Source organism: Ursus arctos, unplaced genomic scaffold (genome assembly GCF_023065955.2).
Source record: "Ursus arctos isolate Adak ecotype North America unplaced genomic scaffold, UrsArc2.0 scaffold_14, whole genome shotgun sequence".
In the NCBI taxonomy this organism is placed as follows: Eukaryota; Metazoa; Chordata; class Mammalia; order Carnivora; family Ursidae; genus Ursus; species Ursus arctos.
The window spans coordinates 13787635-13805199 of record NW_026622808.1 but is presented as its reverse complement, the minus strand read 5'-3'; the positions used below and the strand labels follow the sequence as shown (position 1 = coordinate 13805199).

The following is a 17565-nucleotide window of genomic DNA, read 5'->3' as shown; positions in this document are numbered from 1 at the left end:
AAATTATTTATTTGAGGGGGGAGGGACAGAGGGAGTGAATATCCAAGTAGACTCCCACTGAGGGCAGAGCGGGTCACAGGGCTCCATCTCCCAACCTTGAGATCGTGACCTGAGCCAAAATGGAGAGTCTGACACTTAACCCGCTGAGGCACCCAGGCGCCCCTGGATTCATAAACTATTAAAAATAAAGTATGATTATATACATTTTTGCTTAATATGGATTAATAATGAATACCAAGTTTCAATAGGTCAGCCTGAGATTTAGAAGTCTGCCTTAGTGGGGCGCCTGGGTGGCACAGTGGTTGGGCGTCTGCCTTTGGCTCAGGGCGTGATCCCGGCGTTATGGGATCGAGCCCCACATCGGGCTCCTCCGCTATGAGCCTGCTTCTTCCTCTCCCACTCCCCCTGCTTGTGTTCCCTCTCTCGCTGGCTGTCTGTAACACTGTCGGATAAATAAATAAAATCTTTAAAAAAAAAAAAAAAAAGTCTGCCTTAGTACCGACTGGGTCGGGGCTTGGACCTCCAGCACCCGGGTCTGCCTGCCAGGTGTTCAAATAAATATCCCGCAAGCATCACTCATAAAGGAATGCGGGCACCTGGGGGGCTCAGTAGGTGAAGCGCCTGCCTTTGGCTCAGGTCATGGTCCCAAGGGCCTGGGATGGAGCCCGGCGTCCGGCTCCCTGCTTGGCCGGGAGCCTGCTCCCCCTGCCTGTGTGTGCTCTCTCCTTCTCTCTGTCAAATAAATAAATAAATAAATAAATAAATAAATAAATAAAATCTCTTAAGAAATAAAAAAGGACATGTCATTCCATTTATTAAGGTGAAAAATGAGGCTGGTCTCTGAATTCTCCACAAAACATTCACTGCAACCAGAGAAAAAGGTAAAACTATAGTAACCCGGGGGGGAAAGAAGTGTGAGTGAAGGTATTCGGATGTGATTGCCATATGGAGGTTACAAAGACAGTCTCAAAGGTGCAGACAGTGACACAGACAGGAAGGAACAAGACCCCTCCTCCCTCCTGCAGCCTCCATCCTCCCTGCGACCTCTTCAGTTAGCAGGTCCTCGTGCTGGGGGAGTCTACACCGCAGACGTGGTTTGCAGCACTCCCACCCTACTTCAACCCCACATCATAAAGCAAAGTAGGAAACCCTAACGGTGCACACGCCCTAATCACTGGAACTGGAATATGTCACCTCATGTGGCAAAAGGGACTTTGCAGAGGTGGTTAAGGCCTCAGAGGTTCCCAGTGGGACCCTGGGTTCCCGGGGGGCCTGGCGTCCTCACAAGGTCCTCAGGAGAGGGAGACAGAGGGTGGAAGTCCCAAAGACGGGCAGACCCTGCGCTGCAGGCGGTGAGGGTAGTGGGGGGGCGGGGGGGGGGGCTGCGGGAGAAGGAATCTGGGTGGCTTCTAGAAACCAGAAAAGGTGAGGGAACAGATCCTCTCAGGGTCTCCAGAAAGAACACGGCCTCGCCAACACTCTGATCTCAGACCTCTGACCTCAGGACCGCTCTAGGTCACTGAATGTCGGCGATCTCCTACAGCAGTGACAGCAAGCTCCCGCCCTGGGTCGGAAGTGGGGGAACCGGCTCCGGTCGTGGCACAAAGGACGCTCTTCCCAGTCTCATTTCTCCCGAGACAATTCTGACCTTTGCACGCGCTCCTTCCACGTGATTCTGCTCCTACAACCGTCCACCTTGGCGGGTCTGACAGCTTTGCCGAGAACAACGTCTTCGGGTTTGAAATGTAGCACTTTTTAGATAGATGATATTCTGACAAAAATTTTATCCACACCGTAAGCATCCTTTTGTGACCCGTTAGGAGGGCAGGGCTTTGCATCCCTCAAAAGAGCGTGTATGAATGAGAACCACAGCACAGGGAGAAGGGGAGCACTTTAAAACTTGCGCAACATTTCAACCACACAGAACACGCGGTGACTAACTTTCTGGACCCGCGTGTATCTCCCGCTAAGCCCTATTAAATCCTATAGCTTACCGCACTCCGTCAGATTTCTGGAAAGAAAACACTACAGATAGAGTTGAAATCCCTTTGCATCACCCCCAGGATCCCCAAACCCCTTCTACCTCCTCCCAGAGGAAACCACAGTCACGAATGTGGTGTTTATTATTGCCATGACATACATTTGAATCCATACACTAGGTAACATGATTTTCCCTACTTCCAAATTTTTCTAAAGTGCATTATATACTATACACACTCTGCAACTTGGCCTTTTCATCCTACAAAAGCTGCTTAATACTCGTAAGTCACAATATAGGTTTCATTATAATGTTTACTGTGATACAGTAAAATGCTAAAAGACACTGAAGCAGGAAATACACCTTCCGAATTACCAGAAAAGAAATACATCCCACCAATACCACCAATAGAGTAGAAGACAGAAAATAAAAGAAGCTTCAAAAATAAGAAAAATGACATAAAGTACGTTAGAATTAAAGCCAACATTTATCACCGCAAAAAATTGGCATAAATGCATCCATTAAAAACAAATAGGTTTTCTGCTTTGAATCCTAAAACAAAAACCAACTGTGTACTGAAAATGAGAGACATAGGAATTTAAAAAGTTGAACTTCAAAGGAGGTGAAAAATTATACCAAAAATAAAGAGATTCGTTTTGTTGAAAAGGCAGAGGTGGTGTGATTAATTAAAGCAGACAAATGGGGCGCCTGGGTGGCGCAGTCGTTAAGCATCTGCCTTCGGCTCAGGGCGTGATCCCGGCGTTATGGGATCGAGTCCCACATCGGGCTCCTCTGCTGTGAGCCTGCTTCTTCCTCTCCCACTCCCCCTGCTTGTGTTCCCTCTCTCGCTGGCTGTCTCTGTCTGTCAAATAAATAAATAAAATCTTAAAAAAAAAAATAATCAGATAACTCTGACAAATAAACTCTGTTCATTCCCCCACATCTCTGTCTGGACTTTGTCCATTTATGTACATATTTTGACTTCACTGGATAGAATCACACAAACCATTTTGCATTCTTTATTTTCCACTTTGCACCCAAAGCTCTTTCTGTGTTAGCATACATTCTGCATTGCCATAGCAGGGCACAAAACAAGTTAGGACCTAGCTAAGTGACCAATAGGGGCAGAGGGACTATGCAAAATATTGAAACAGATTACTGAAACAAAAATACTAAATTTTCAAACAAAAGGTTGAAACAGAATACCTTTTTTTCAACAACTAAATTAATGTGACAATTCTTAGCAAAATCCCACTGCATGTTAGTGCTCACATTTATCAATCTTTTCCAAAAGTGGGGCGCCTGGGTGGCGCAGTCGTTAAGCGTCTGCCTTCGGCTCAGGGCGTGATCCCGGCGTTCTGGGATCGAGCCCCACATCAGGCTCTTCCACTAGGGGCCTGCTTCTTCCTCTCCCACTCCCCCTGCTTGGGTTCCCTCTCTCGCTGGCTGTCTCTGTCAAATGAATAAATAAAATCTTAAAAAAAAAAATCTTTTCCAAAAGGACAGGCATTGGGCATAGCTCAACAGCAATTTTCCCCGTTAAAAGGTCCCTTCTCAGATCTAGACCTCAGTGGTTTTCTTCAAGAATGTGGCACACGTCTATTTCTTTTCAAATAGTACATCAGAAGAGCAAAACCTACCACACTTACGTAGTAGAGGGCTAAAAGTTACTTTACAGAGCAGCAAGCAATCTCTAAAATCCAATAAGGTGGCTGCTCTGACAGAAAGCTTTCGCACAATCGATTATTTTATAGGTTTTCTGACCAGTGTGAGTTTTCTGATGGGTGACAAGGGATGAGCTCTGGCTGAACGCTTTCCCACACTCATTACAGACATACGGCTTCTCTCCAGTGTGAGTTCTCTCGTGCCTAACGAGGGAAGACCTCTGGCTGAAGGCTCTTCCACACTGATTACATTCATAGGGGTTCTCACCAGTGTGAGTTCGCTCATGTTGGTTAAGTGAGGAGCGATCACTGAAGGCCTTTCCACATTCATTACATTCGTAGGGCTTCTCGCCAGTATGCGTTCTCTTGTGCAAGATCAGGTAAGAACTCTGGCAGAAAGATTTTCCACAGTCTTTGCATTTATAGGGCTTTTCCCCTGTGTGAATCCTCTGATGCTGGGTAAGAGACGAAATCCTGTTGAAGGCTTTCCCACAGTCACTGCATGCATAGGGCTTCTCTCCAGTATGAGTTCTCAAGTGTCGTGTGAGGGTTGAGCTGTGCGTAAAGGCTCTCCCACATTCCTGACATTCATATGGTCTCTCTCCTGTATGTATTCTCTGATGTTCACTCAGGGAATGCCTCCGATTAAACATTTTCCCACAATGGTAACATTCATAGGGTTTCCCCACCGTATTAACCGTGTTGTGTGTTGTAAGAGCCGTACCGTGATTAAATGACTCCCCGCTTGCTGCATACGTACAAGTTCCAGTTCTTCCGTGTTGAATAAGGGGACTGTTTTGGCTGATGTCTTTTCCATATTCATTCCCTCCACAGGGCTTCTGGTCTGAATATCCCATCTGATGATGCTTTAAGAATGGATCAGCTACCAAACTCTCAACACCAAGATCATAGTCATGGAAATGTTTTCCAGTGAAACCTCCTTGTGATAAAGCCAGGTCTGAGCTCATACTACAGGTCTCCCCAAACTCATGCCAGGCAGTGGCCTCCCCTGGAGCAAATGCCTCTACTTGGGTGTGTGCCGCTTGCCTCAAAAGCCCGTGAAAGTCTTTACGGTTCTCCTCAAGTTGACCACAACCCCAGTCTTCTTTGGGGAGCTTTATGATATTCATACCACTGGGTGGTTCTTCCTCTAAAACCACTTTCTTATAAATTGACTCTTGGCTTTTCAGACTAGTCTCCAAATCTGAAATAAATTGAGGGGGGAAGAAAAAAGAAATGTCTAACTTAATAATAGCGGGACAGAAGTACTTCCAACAAGGCACATGTGAATTCATGTTCAAATACAGCACTCAACACAGGGGGAAACAGGAAAAGATCCTAAGGACAAGAAGTGGTCTAAGAGGCTGGATGATGATGAAAAGTGGTGTGGGACGGGAGGCAGGAAGCAAAGGCAGAAGGAGTGGCTCTACAAAGGAGGGAGAAGGAGCATGACAGAGAGAAAGAATCACCAAGAAAGCAGGGAGGGAAGAGAGGTAACAAGAAACAGAGGTAGAATAATTTCAAGAAAGAAATGGGATATCTCTTCTCTGCACCCACAGCGGGTGGTAGAAGCTAGTGTGCAGGGCAAGGCTGCCGGAGATGAACTGACGGTGCCTGAGAAAGGCCAACCAAAGACCTCAACCTTCTCCTTACAGAGCTTGGGCCTCTGTGGAGAGATCTCTACCTGCAGTCCCCGGAATGCCACCCCCACTCAATGGCTCGTATCTGCCTGGCTCTCACCTGAACAGGAGGTTTGGGGAGTTCTTTGTGCCCCCGTCCACATGGCTTCTCCTGGCTCCAAGTGGAAAGGCACCACTGGTAGAAAGAGTGGACACCCAGCCCATGGGGAAGGACTGGTGGCCCGAGAGGCTTGTGTTGGGGAAAGTGTGCCATCATCAATGCCTCTATCAGAACTCTGGTTCTTCAAGGCTCCTGCGAGAGACAAGAGCACACTGGAGTGGTGGCACGCTGACCAAGCTGGAGATTTTATTTTCCTAATTAAAAACCTGCGGATCTTACATTTCCCCGAGAAAGATCTACAAATGGCCAAGAAGCACAGGAAAAGATGTTCAACATCATTAGCCATTAGGGAAATGCAAATCGAAACCACAGTGAGATACCACTTCATACCTGGTAGGATGGGTATGATTTTTTTTTTTTTAAAGATTTTATTTATTTATTCGACAGAGATAGAGACAGCCAGCGAGAGAGGGAACACAAGCAGGGGGAGTAGGAGAGGAAGAGCAGGCTCATAGCGGAGGAGCCCGATGTGGGGCTCGATCCCAGAACTCCAGGATCACGCCCTGAGCCGAAGGCAGACGCTTAACCGCTGTGCCACCCAGGCGCCCCTGATTTTTTTTTTTTTTTTTAAGCAAAAGCAGAAAATAAGTCTTCGAGAGGATGTGGAGAAACCAGAATCCTTGTGCATGGCTGGGAAAATGGCGCTGTGAAAAACAGCTTGGGGGTTCCTTGAAAAGGTAAACACAGAATCACCATCTGACCTAGCAATTCCACTCCTGGGTACGGACCCAAGGGAGCTGAAAGCAGGGAATCGAAGTGCTATTTGCACACCCATGTTCACGGCGCCCAGAGGGTCGAAATAACCCAAGTGTCCATCTATGGATAAATGGATAAATAAAATGTGGTCCATACAAACAATGGAATATTATTTAGCCATAAAACGTAATGAAATTCCAGTACATGCTATGATACATTTGGACCCCGAGGACACCAGGCTCAGCGAGAGCAGCCAGTCCCAGGACATATCCTGCAGGACCCCACCCCCAGGAGGTCCCCAGAGGAGTCCCGTCCCCACAGAGAGGAGCTGGGGGAGCCAGGGCTGGGGCAGGGGCTGGGGAGTCCGTGCTTGGTGAGTATGGGGTTTCTCTCTGAGGCGATGAAAAGGTTTTGGAAAAGCTCTGATGGTTGTACAATATTCTGAATGTAATTACTGTCACTGAATTTTATACCCAAAAATTGATTAAGAAGGCAAATTTTAGGGGCGCCTGGGTGGCACAGTGGTTAAGCGTCTGCCTTCGGCTCAGGGCGTGATCCCGGTGTTATGGGATCGAGCCCCACATCAGGCTCTTCCACTATGAGCCTGCTTCTTCCTCTCCCACTCCCCCTGCTTGTGTTCCTTCTCTCGCTGGCTGTCTCTATCTCTGTCGAATAAATAAATAAAATCTTTAAAAAAAAAAAAAGAAGAAGGCAAATTTTATATTAGATGTATCTTACCACAAAAAGTTTTTAAATTATGGCTCTGGAGCCCAGAGGACTCAGGGGCGTTCTCTCTAAGCGGCGCCCTCACGTCTCAACACCAGCTCGGGTAATCACATACCGGGGAAATCAGGCCATTCTCTGCGTTGAAGACACCAGCGCACCACTAGCCCCACAGGGGCAGGAACCACGGCTGCCGGATCACCCACAACCCCCCCTTGGTAACACGGCTCCTGACGCAGCGAAGACGCTAAGCGCGTGTGAACGCGCGCTGCTGGGCTTACCCAGGGCGGCCAGGTTCGCGCAGGTGTCCCACATCACCTCTCGGTACAGCCGCCTCTGCGCAGAATCGAGCATCTCCCACTCGTCCCGGGAGAAGTCCACCGCCACGTCCTCGAAGGTCACTAAGTCCTAAAATACCACACCGGTTCTGCTCAAGAACGGCCCCTCACCCGCGTTCACAGGCAGGAGCTCAGGGGGCGGTGGTCCACGTGCAGCCGGTGCGCAGCCCAGAGGTCAGACTCCACCAGCGCGCAGCGCACGGGCACATTTGGCCCCTTGTTCTGTTGCTTTTCAGATTATCTATCTAGCTATCTATCTGGGGGGGGGGGGGACGCAGGGGAGGGAGAGAGGGAGCTCGCGCACAAGCAGCGGGAGCAGCAGATGGAGAGGGAGAAGCAGACTATGTGCCAAGTAGGGAGCCCCATGCGGGACTCGATCCCAGAACCCTGGGATCACGACCTGAGCCAAAGGCAGACGCTTCACCCACCCAGCCTCCCAGGCGCCCCAATATTAAAAGTTTCTGTGTTTCTCCCACCCAGAAGAAAGAAGTTAGTACCCAGGGCTGCCACAGAATTGTAGATAAAGCGGGGGCACCTGGGTGGCTCAGTCGGTCAAGTGTCCAGTTCTTGATTCTGGCTCAGGTCCTGATCTCAGGGTCATGGGATCAAGGATCGAGTGCCGATTTGGGCTCCCCGCTCTGCGTAGAGCCTGCTGGAGACTGTCTCCCTCTCCCTCTGCTCCTCCCCCGCTCCTGCTCTCCCTCTCTCTCTAATAAATAAAATCTTTTAAAAAGATTTTTGATGAAGTAGAAAAAACAGGTTTTTTCCAGGCCAGCAGCGGCTGCTGCCACCTCCCCCAGGCCCCTCACATTCCGCCACCTTCCCAGGCGGCTCTAGGGTTAACCCTACAGTTGCTGAACTCACTGCAAGGGTTTGAGGCTTTGAGTAAATCTGCCATTAAATAAAAAGGAAAACAATTTTAATGGCTTCAAACCTTGTGGCTGTTACATATGGATGTACAATTAAAAATAAGTGTGAAATATCACGTCATATTTATTAACTAGAATACATTCATATTTAATTATAGTAAAATAATAAATATTATTTATTTTTAAAAATTATAATAAATATATGACTATATTATCATTCCAAAATGGATCATCTCAATCGGGAAGACTGGGGAAAAGTCTCCATGGGACACAAGTTCTTTGCTTTTTGCTGCCTGGTGAGCAGGTTAAAATGTAAACTCTTTAAATACTAAAAACAAGTCTTCATGACTCATGATTATTATGACCTGTATCTATCGGAGAACAACGTGAAGACAGAGGCAATCCCCAGATGCAGAAAGACCGTTGGGGTTTTAAAGACGCAGGTCTGAGCCGCTAAGGGGCTCGTGATCCCACGTGGCCCGGAGAGACGAGGGCCCTCCAGCTTGACCGCCCGGGTCTGAGTGGCTCCACTGACGTGCACACGAAGACGAGACAGGAAGGACCACGGCCCGGCCCTGTGGCATCTCAGCTTTGCCGCTGCCGAGGGGCAAGCCACTGGCTTTGTTTGGGACCCTGACCTCCCAGGTTCTGGGGCCGGCACGGGCTCCAAGCTGAAACCCCACAGCGTCCCCAGGGGCTGTGTCGGCTTCAGGGGGCACCGGGCAGGCCTCAAAGCAGGTGTGCCTGGGATGACCAGGACTTCAATGCGGGGACCAGAGCAGATCAAAGACCCCTCTCCAGGAGGGCCCAACTAGGACAATGTCAGATACTGACTGGATATGTGGGTCACTCACAAATACCCCCAGGACAGGGCTTGTTATCCTAGGGACCGCCTGAACCCGAGCTGTCGGTCAGCTCTGTATTTCTGATGCAGACACTGATCACATTCCCAAAGCTGCAAGTTAGGGGACAGGCACCCTGCCTACCACTCCCCGCAGATCTGCTGTCCCCGCCGATGGCGGCCTCTGCTCCCCACCTCTCTCCTGACATTCGTGCCCGAGAAAGCGGCTTCCCATCAAATGCAGCTGTCCGCAGCCTTTAAAAGGCTGATCCAGCCTTAGAATGGCAGGACCCTGACACCGACCACGACGTGACCCTGACACCAGCCACGATGTGGAGGGACCCCAAGGACACCGAGCTCAGCGAGAGCAGCCAGACCCAGAAGGACACATCCTGCAGGACCCCACTCCCAGGAGGTCCCCAGAGGAGTCCCGTCCACACAGACAGAGAGTGGATGGTGGGAGCCAGGGCGGGGGCAGGGGGTAGGGAGTCCGTGCTTCCTGGGACAGAGTCTCTGTGTGGGGAGACGGAACGTTCTGGAGACGGAGGGTGGGGGTGGCTGCAGGACGGGGTGAGTGAGCTTCACGCTGCTGAGCTGTGCGCCTGGAGACGGTTACGATGGTGAATTTCATGTTATGTGCATTTTACTACAGTTTTTAAAATTATTTTTAAGTAAGGGGGATGGTGCCGATCTTCCCGCCCCGGGGGGAAGTGCGGGATCTTCAGGCCACAAAGTGGCACTCCCAGCCAAGGAAGGAAGCATAGCTCTCGTGGGGAGAGGTGTGCTGAGTCCGGTGTATGCCTGTCCTTACCCTTCCAGGAAGCAGGGGTACTGGACCCAGTTGCTCATGGGCAGTGCTCCCTCGCTTCCCACATTAGTCTGGGAGGAGGGCTTCCCCTGGACACGCTGCACATCTCCAGGGCAGGAGGAAGTCCTCACTCACCTGGGGCCAGGGGGGCAGGTACCCAGAAGCCATCCTCTTCTCTTGGGAAAACAGCTTCCAGGGCAGGCAGAGCTGCGGGAGGAGAAGGGACCATGAAGCCCAGGCCCAGGCCTGTCCCCAGTCCCCAAATCCTGGACCCAGAGACCTCTGCAACCAATCCAGGTGTCCCCCCAACACCGAGTGTGGTCGACGGAAGCCAGGACAGAGGCCATGGGCCTCCAACGGCTCCATAACCCAGGCATGGATGGAGAGACTGAGGGTCTTGGAAGCGTATGAAATGCACCCATCCCATTGCAAAGCCATCTGGTGCGAGTGTCCTGGGACCACTGAAACAGATGAACATGCTGGGAGGCTTCAGAACACGGAGACTCATTCTCTCACACTGAAGCTGGATCAAGGTCTCAGGGCCGTGCCCCCTCCAGCGGCTCCAGCAGAAGATCCTTCCTGACTCTCCCAGGTTCTGGGCATTCCCGCTGCCCCTGGGCTTGTGGCCACGTCCCTCCAGTCTCTGCCTCCACGGTCACGTGGCTGTCTTCCGATTCTGAGTCTCTCTTCTTAGAAGGACACCCAGTCGTGGGATTAGGCCCACCCACGCCAGTATGACCTCACCTTCACTAACGACATCCGCAAGCGTCTGATTTCCAAACAGGCTCACGTTCTAAGGTTCCGGGTGGACAGGAACTTTGTGGCGAACACCGTTCAACCTAGTAGGACCACCCAGGCTCGAACTCTGGAAGGCTCAGCTCAGATGCCCACAGGTGCCCCCACCCCGGGCCTCAGATTCATGTCTGCCTTCTCACAGCCCGCCCGGCTCCCTGGGCTCACTCCCTGACTCAACTTTAGTTGGGCCACTCTGAGCCCTCCTTGCAACCAGGCCTTGACCTCTGGGCTTCTGAGTTCAGTTCTGCATCACCCAGTTTTAGCAAGAGCCCCTGCCCTATGTCTGACCCCCCAGGAGAGCTGGCCGGTCTCCCCATCCCCCAGCCCAGTGGTGTGGGGAACCCCCCGCCCGCCTGCAGCAGTAATAGCATCAGCTCTGTTTATCAGAGGCCCCCGGGATGTGTCCTCTAGGCAGTGGCCATCCGCGGACCCCCTCCTGCTCCCTTGCCACAAACCCCCGCTTGTCCTTACTGCATCAGGGATGGAGCCCGGCTCCACCCGGGGTCCCTCCCCACTGCCACAGGGCGTGAACAGACTGTTTTCAGCGCGCTAACGAGTGTCCGCCTCTGGCCCTTAGTGCCGGCAGCCTGAAGCCGTCCTGCTTTGTCCCCACTCACCACCAGGGAGCTACCTGCCCGCTCTGGGTGATGTCACAGATGTGAGGTCTCTTGTAAATGGCAAATTCTCACGCAGACTCATGAGGAATGAATGGGGGCCATTTACTGGACACTTGTGATGGGCTCGATCTGGATTCCTGGATGAAAACTTCAAAAAATCACCCCTCCCATTTATAGAAAATCACCACGGGGACGCCCCAGTAACCATCCGCGCAGACAAGACCTGCTGATGGACACGCTTCGTTACCAGGGAGACGTCAAGGAGGGGGGGACACTGGCTCAGCGAAAGGTCCTGCGTCCAAAGTATTTGTTAATTACCATCCTGGTTTCAACAGTCTGGAAATCCTTCAAGCTTCTCCTCCAGGAGGTGGAGCCTCGCCTCCCCCGACCCCGCTTTCCATGTGGGCTGACTCAGTGACGTGCTTCCAGCAAAGGCTGCAGGTCAAGGGACACGTGGTACCCTTACTACCGGAGACACCTGTCAGACCCCACCCGGGCCAGGGGATCAAGGCCGGAGTCACCGGCGATGCAGAGCGGACATCAGGCATCCCCCTGACGTGACGTGACACTGCTGGGGTGCCTTCCCCCCAAACCATAACCGCAGTGTGATCGTGAGAAAGCATCAGACGCACTCAACCCACAGGACCTTCTACAAACACCGGACAGTGCTCTTCAAAAGCGTCAAGGTCATGAAAGGCAAGGAAAGGGCAGGAAACGGGCACAGACTGGAGGAGCCCAAGAAGACAAGGCGAGGTGACAAAAGGTCCTGTGGGACCCGGATGGGGTTCCGGGGCCAGAAGGAAGATGGTAGTGGGAAATCTGGGGAAATCTGAATAAAGTCTGCCGTCTAGTTAACAGAACAGAACCAGCGTTAATCTCTTGGTTGGCTGAACACTGCACATGGGATTTACCCTCGGGACACGCTTTAGGTGTCCACGCTACTGCCGACTCATCTTGCTGAACCGAGACCTGACACCGCCCGCCCCTCCCGTCCGCGCTGCGGGTTGCGACCTGGTTGGGACCAACGCTCCACAGTGAGCTGTCGATGACGAGGGAAGCATTCCCGGGAAGGGGTACGGCGGTGTTAACCCTGGGGTACTGCAAATCGGTTCTTGAGGTGGGGAGGGGAGGTAAGAAAAAGAGTTCTTTTTCTGCACAAAGCACAGACACATCGTCAGCACAGGGGCGGACACACGCGCATCTCCTCTTACGGCGCTTCACACGTTCGCGCTGTTTGGTATCGAAGGTCTGTGACAGCCCCGCGTCCAGCAAGTCTCCGGGCCGTTCACCCCACGGCACGTGCTCTCCTCGTGTCTCTGTGCCACGGGCACGATCTCATGAACTCGTTATTACTGTAGGTGTTTTGGCGATCTGCGATCAGTGACTATGACTTGCAGAAAGCTCAGATGATGGTCAGCATTTACTAGCAATAAGGTATTTTTAAATTAAGACACGTACTAGATTTTTAGATATCACACTATTGCACACCTAATGGACTCCAGGATGGTGTAAATATAACTTTTATACGCACTGGGAAAGCAAACAACGCACGCGACCCCCTTTATTGTGGGCGGTCCGGAACCGAACCTGCAATGTCCCCAACGTAAGTCTGCATACGCACATCTTGTTACGGGCTAAACGGTGTCCCCTCCAAATTCATGCCTTCAAGTCCCAACCCCGGGACCTCAGAAGGTGACTGTTTTTCAAGATAGGGGCTTTAAAGAAGTAATTAAGTCAAAATGAGGTCATTAGGAATGGGCCCTGATCCCATAAAACCGGTGTCTTATAAGAAGAGAGGATTGGGGTGCACCTGGGTGGCTCAGTCGGTGAAGCATCTGCCTTCAGCTCAGGTCATGATCGCAGGGTCCTGGGATGAGTCCCGCATCAGGCTCCCTGCTCAGCAGGGTGTCTGTTTCTCCCTCTCCCTCTGCCCCTCCCCCTGCTTGTGCTCTCTCTCCCTCTCAAAATGAATAAATAAAATCTTAAAAAAAAAAAAGATGAAGAGAGGATTGGGACACAGACAGCCACAGAGAAGACCACACGAGGGTGTGGGGAGAAGACGGCTGTCTAACGCCAAAGAGAGAGGTTTCAGGATGACATCAGCCCTGTCGACACCTTGCTCACAGGCCTCCAGCCCCAGGACTGGGAGAGAACCGAGCTCTGTGGTGTGAGCCGCCCAGCCCACGGACCTTTGCTATGGCAGCCTCCGCACACTAATGCACTTGTGGTATTAAATCTTCACGGGGGGCTGGTCAGTACCAATGTGCTGGCTCTGATCACTGCTGTGAGAGATGTCACTGGAGGAAGCTGGGTGATGGGTACAGGGGGCTGCACCCTGCTTCTGCAACATCTTATGAGACTATAATTAATTCACAACTAAACATTTAAAAAAAATAGTAGCCTCCCCACAGAAAGAATTTCATAGGGAAGGGCGACTGGGAGACAAGAATCCTCACAAGGTTCCTTGGGGCGAGGGCGAACGAAGCAGCCGGGCTGAGAACGTGCACATGGGGGAGCTGGGGGAAGGCAGGGGGGGGCCCTGTGTGCCATCTGCTTGCCTCTGTAGACCACAGATCCCTTCAAAATAAAGAGCTCGCTCACGAACGGACACCTCTCCCAAGGTGATACTCAGAGGACCCAGCAGCACATGGAAAGACGCTCAAGGTCACGAGTCATTGGGGAAATACAGATCAAACCCACAGTGAGGTGGCATCAGAGAGGCAGGAACTGGGATTGGGGAGGACGGGGAGAAATGGAACCCCGTGGGCCCCCCTGGTGGGCACGGACAATGGGGCCGCTGCCGTGGAAGACAGTCTGGCGGTTCCTCGAACGGTTAAACACAGCTAACATGGCACCCAGCGACTCCACTCTTGCTCTCTGCCCAAGAGAAACGAAAACACACGTCCACACAAACACCTGCTCACAAACGTTCACGGCAGCGTGACTCACTCACCCAAGGGCGGAAGCACCCAAAGGTCCGTCAACGGATGAATGGGTAAGCACGATGCATGTGCAACATGGACAGACCCTGAGGCCACGACGCTCAGGGAGGGAACCAGACACAGAAGGCCCCACGACTGTGAGTCCACGTGTGTGACATGTCCAGAACAGGCTCCTCCACGGACGGGAAGTAGATTCGTTCTGGCCAGGGGCCAGAGAGTAGGGCTGGGAGGTAATGGCTCACAGGGACAGGGTTTCTTGGGGGATGATGAAGTGTCCCAGAATCAGACAGACATGGTGACTGCCCAACTCTGTGCATAGACTGTAAATCACTGGACTGCATACCCTAAATGAACGAACTGTATGGTATGTGGATTATATCTAAAGAACATTGTTACCAAAAAAAAAAAAAAATACTAACAAATCTGAAAAAAAAAAACCTGTCAACAGATAAACATATATAACTGTGTGTATATAACACACACACGGAATATATGGCAAGATGGCCAAAAGCTGGCAAGGATATACAGCAAACGGTATCGTGGCTAACTCCAGGAAGGACCAGTAACTGTTTAAATTATCAAGGAAGGGGCTCCTGGGTGGCTCAGTAGTTGAGCGTCTGCCTTCGGTTCAGGGCGTGATCCCGGCGTTCTGGGATCGAGCCCCACGTTAGGCTCCTCTGCCGAGAGCCTGCTTCTTCCTCTCCCATTCCCCCTGCTTGTGTTCCCTCTCTCGCTGGCTGTCTCTCTGTCACATAAATAAATAAAATCTTAAAAAAAAATAAATTATCAAGGAAGACAGGATCTGTGATGCCCACTTCTTTTACAAACCATTCATGAAGTAAACTGAGATAAACTAGAACAAAAGCTTGAAAAGCGAAGCGGGGAGCCAGAGAGGATGTGCTGCAGAATTCGCCGCGAGCTGGCTCCGACCCACTGGGCATGCGTGGTCTCAGCTATGCAGGGCAGAGGGCTAGGGCATCAGCTGTGTCTCTAGAAGGACGCAGGTGCTCCTCCCTGAGCAAGCACCTGCTGGTGAGAACACGGCCCGGGCTACGTCAGGTCCTCCACAAGATACGTTCAAGGCCCCACCCTCTGGTACCCGTGACGTGACCTTCCTTGCAAACAGGAAATGTGCAGACGTGACTAAGTCATCCTGGAGGCGAGTGGGCCCTGATGCACGATGACAGATGGTGTCCTTAAATGAGACACAGACATGCAGAGAGAAGGCCATGTGGCAGTGGACGCAGAGACGAGTGACACAGCTTCGAGCCAAGGAACACCAAGTGTTGAGAGGACCGTCAGAAGCTGGAAGAGGCAGGGAGCATCCTGTCCTGGAGCCTTCAGAGCGAGCTGCTGACCCTTGACTTCGGACTTGCGGCCTCCAGCATGTGAGAGAGGACGTTTCTGTCGTGCTAGCTGCGCCGGCTGTGGTGCTTTGCTCCCGCCGCCCCAGGACACTCACAAACACCAGAGGCAGACAGTGAGGCAGGGCTCCTGGTCCTCGCCTTGGCCTTGTTGCCCCGGAGCTTCATGCGGGGGACAGAACACATCTACCACCCCATCCCCCACACAGCGTGCGGTTCTGTCTTTGCTCTTGGGACTTGAATTACAGCGCATGGCAATGGGCCCAGGTCCCCCAGCCCCTTCCCAGCTCTTCCAGACCAATTCTCTGCCACCCTCTCGCTATTCGGAGACCCTCTTACCTCGTGGTGCATGTCAGTGGTCCTTTTTGCCCCCTCCTTCACCCAGGCTTGTGGCACATGGCTCAGGATTTTCCCTCTCAATGTTCGAACCACAGAAACTCATCCCTTCTCCACAGGAAAGGCCGGATGAGGCCCAATGAGGACTTCCTTGCAAGGACAATGAAATGCACTCCGAGGAAGGGGAGAGACTGGAGGGCTTGGTGCTGGGACACTGGCAGAACGCTCCACTGCTTCCCCCTCCCCTGGTGGGTGTGTCTTGGCTTAAATGGAGTGGACCCTTGATACCACTAGATTCACAATGCTACAGGGTAAGTCAGGGTCTCCCCCCCAGCACTGAGAACGCTCGGGCAGGTCCTCCTCTGGGGGGCTGCTCTGGGCACTCTGAGGAGCTGAACAGCATCCGTGGCCTCGCCTACTGCATGCCACGAACTCTCCCAGTGTGACAAATGTTCCCAGATATCACCCAGGGTCCCCTAGGGACAGTCACGCCCAAATGAGAGCCCCCTGGTTTCAGGGATTCCACCGCCCGAAGAGACTCCGTGTGCCATGATGACCTGCCCTCCTGAAGCCCTAGGATGGTGCACACAATTACATACACAGCCTGAGGGGCATGGGGCTGGGGAGGTGGGGACAAGATGCTGGGGGCGGGTCTCTGGTTCGTACTGTCTGACCCTTCGGGAGTTTATTCTGCTATCTAGTGAGCAGGGATCTGACTCAAGTGTTTTTCCGAATAATTAACAGGGTCTCTCCCCGCTGGGCGCTGTGGATACAAGGGCGGGATCATTCTCTGGGGCGGGGCCGTCCGGGCGCTGTGGGGGTCTGAGCAGCATCCCCGGTCCCACCCCCTGGGTGCCAGGAGCTCCCTTCCCCCGGCACGACAACCACCAATGTCCCCAGACACTGCCCAGGGGGACGGGGACAGGCAGAATCGCCCCGGGGGAGATCGCTGGCTGGCCCAAGGAAGTCCGGGCGTTCCAACCCCCTCTGCCTTCAAGAACAAACAGGTTGGTTCCAGTTCCCTTCCAAGTCTTGCCTAGGGGAGCTGCCGTCCCCTCCGAGCAGCGCGCGCCTCCGGGGGTCTCACACGGGGACTCCGTGCAAGGATGGGTCGGACTCTGCCGTTCCGAGAGCTGGGCTGCCTTTCCGACTGTCCCGTGCCGCCTCCACGGGAACGCCGCAGCCCCGTCCCCGCCGGGACCCCCGCCCGGACCCCGCACACCTGGCGTCGGACGCGGCCCGCCAAGAAGGCGCGACGCACAGTACCGCCTGCGGCTGCACGGCCCCAGGACGGGCGCAGGTGCCACCGGCAGCTCAGCGCTCGGGCGCCACCTACTCCCACCCCGGCCCGCCCAGCGGACGCGGTCCCCGCGCCGGTCCCGGACCCCTCCTCCCTCCGGTCCGCCTCCCGCCCCCGCCCGGTTAACTCACGCTGCGCCGCCGCCTCCGCCGCCCCCGCACGCGCGCCCAGGACGGACTCGCCAGTGCGCGTGCGCACCACGCGGCCGCGAACTACAAGTCCCAGGAGCCGCGGGCGTGGCGCTGGGTTTCCCGTCTCTCTGGGGGCAGAGAGTCGAGTCACTGCGCCCTCTGCGGGCGGGCGGTGTCTCCGCAGGACTGAGAAGCTTCCTGTGCTTGGCCTGTCCCTAATACCTGAGACTTAAAGATTTGCCTATGTATTTTTTTTAATTTTTTTTTTAAGATTTTATTTATTTATTTGACAGAGATAGAGACAGCCAGCGAGAGAGGGAACACAAGCAGGGGGAGTGGGAGAGGAAGAAGCAGGCTCATAGC

General features: G+C 52.9%; 1 protein-coding gene across 1 annotated transcript in view; it reads right to left on the bottom strand.

Annotated features, from left to right (window-relative positions):
* The window catches only part of LOC113242773 (zinc finger protein 555-like), a 31815-nt gene extending 14813 nt beyond the window's left edge, over positions 1-17002 (bottom strand). The window contains exons 1-5 of the mRNA XM_048227006.2: positions 15775-17002; positions 9853-9924; positions 7143-7269; positions 5383-5574; positions 3738-4846 (exon numbers count right to left, since the gene is read on the bottom strand). Coding sequence (XP_048082963.2) covers positions 3738-4846; positions 5383-5574; positions 7143-7269; positions 9853-9924; positions 15775-15786 — 1512 coding nt within the window. The 5' untranslated portion in view covers positions 15787-17002. The remainder of the gene's footprint in view (positions 1-3737; positions 4847-5382; positions 5575-7142; positions 7270-9852; positions 9925-15774) is intronic.
* Positions 17003-17565: the final 563 nt, after the last annotated feature.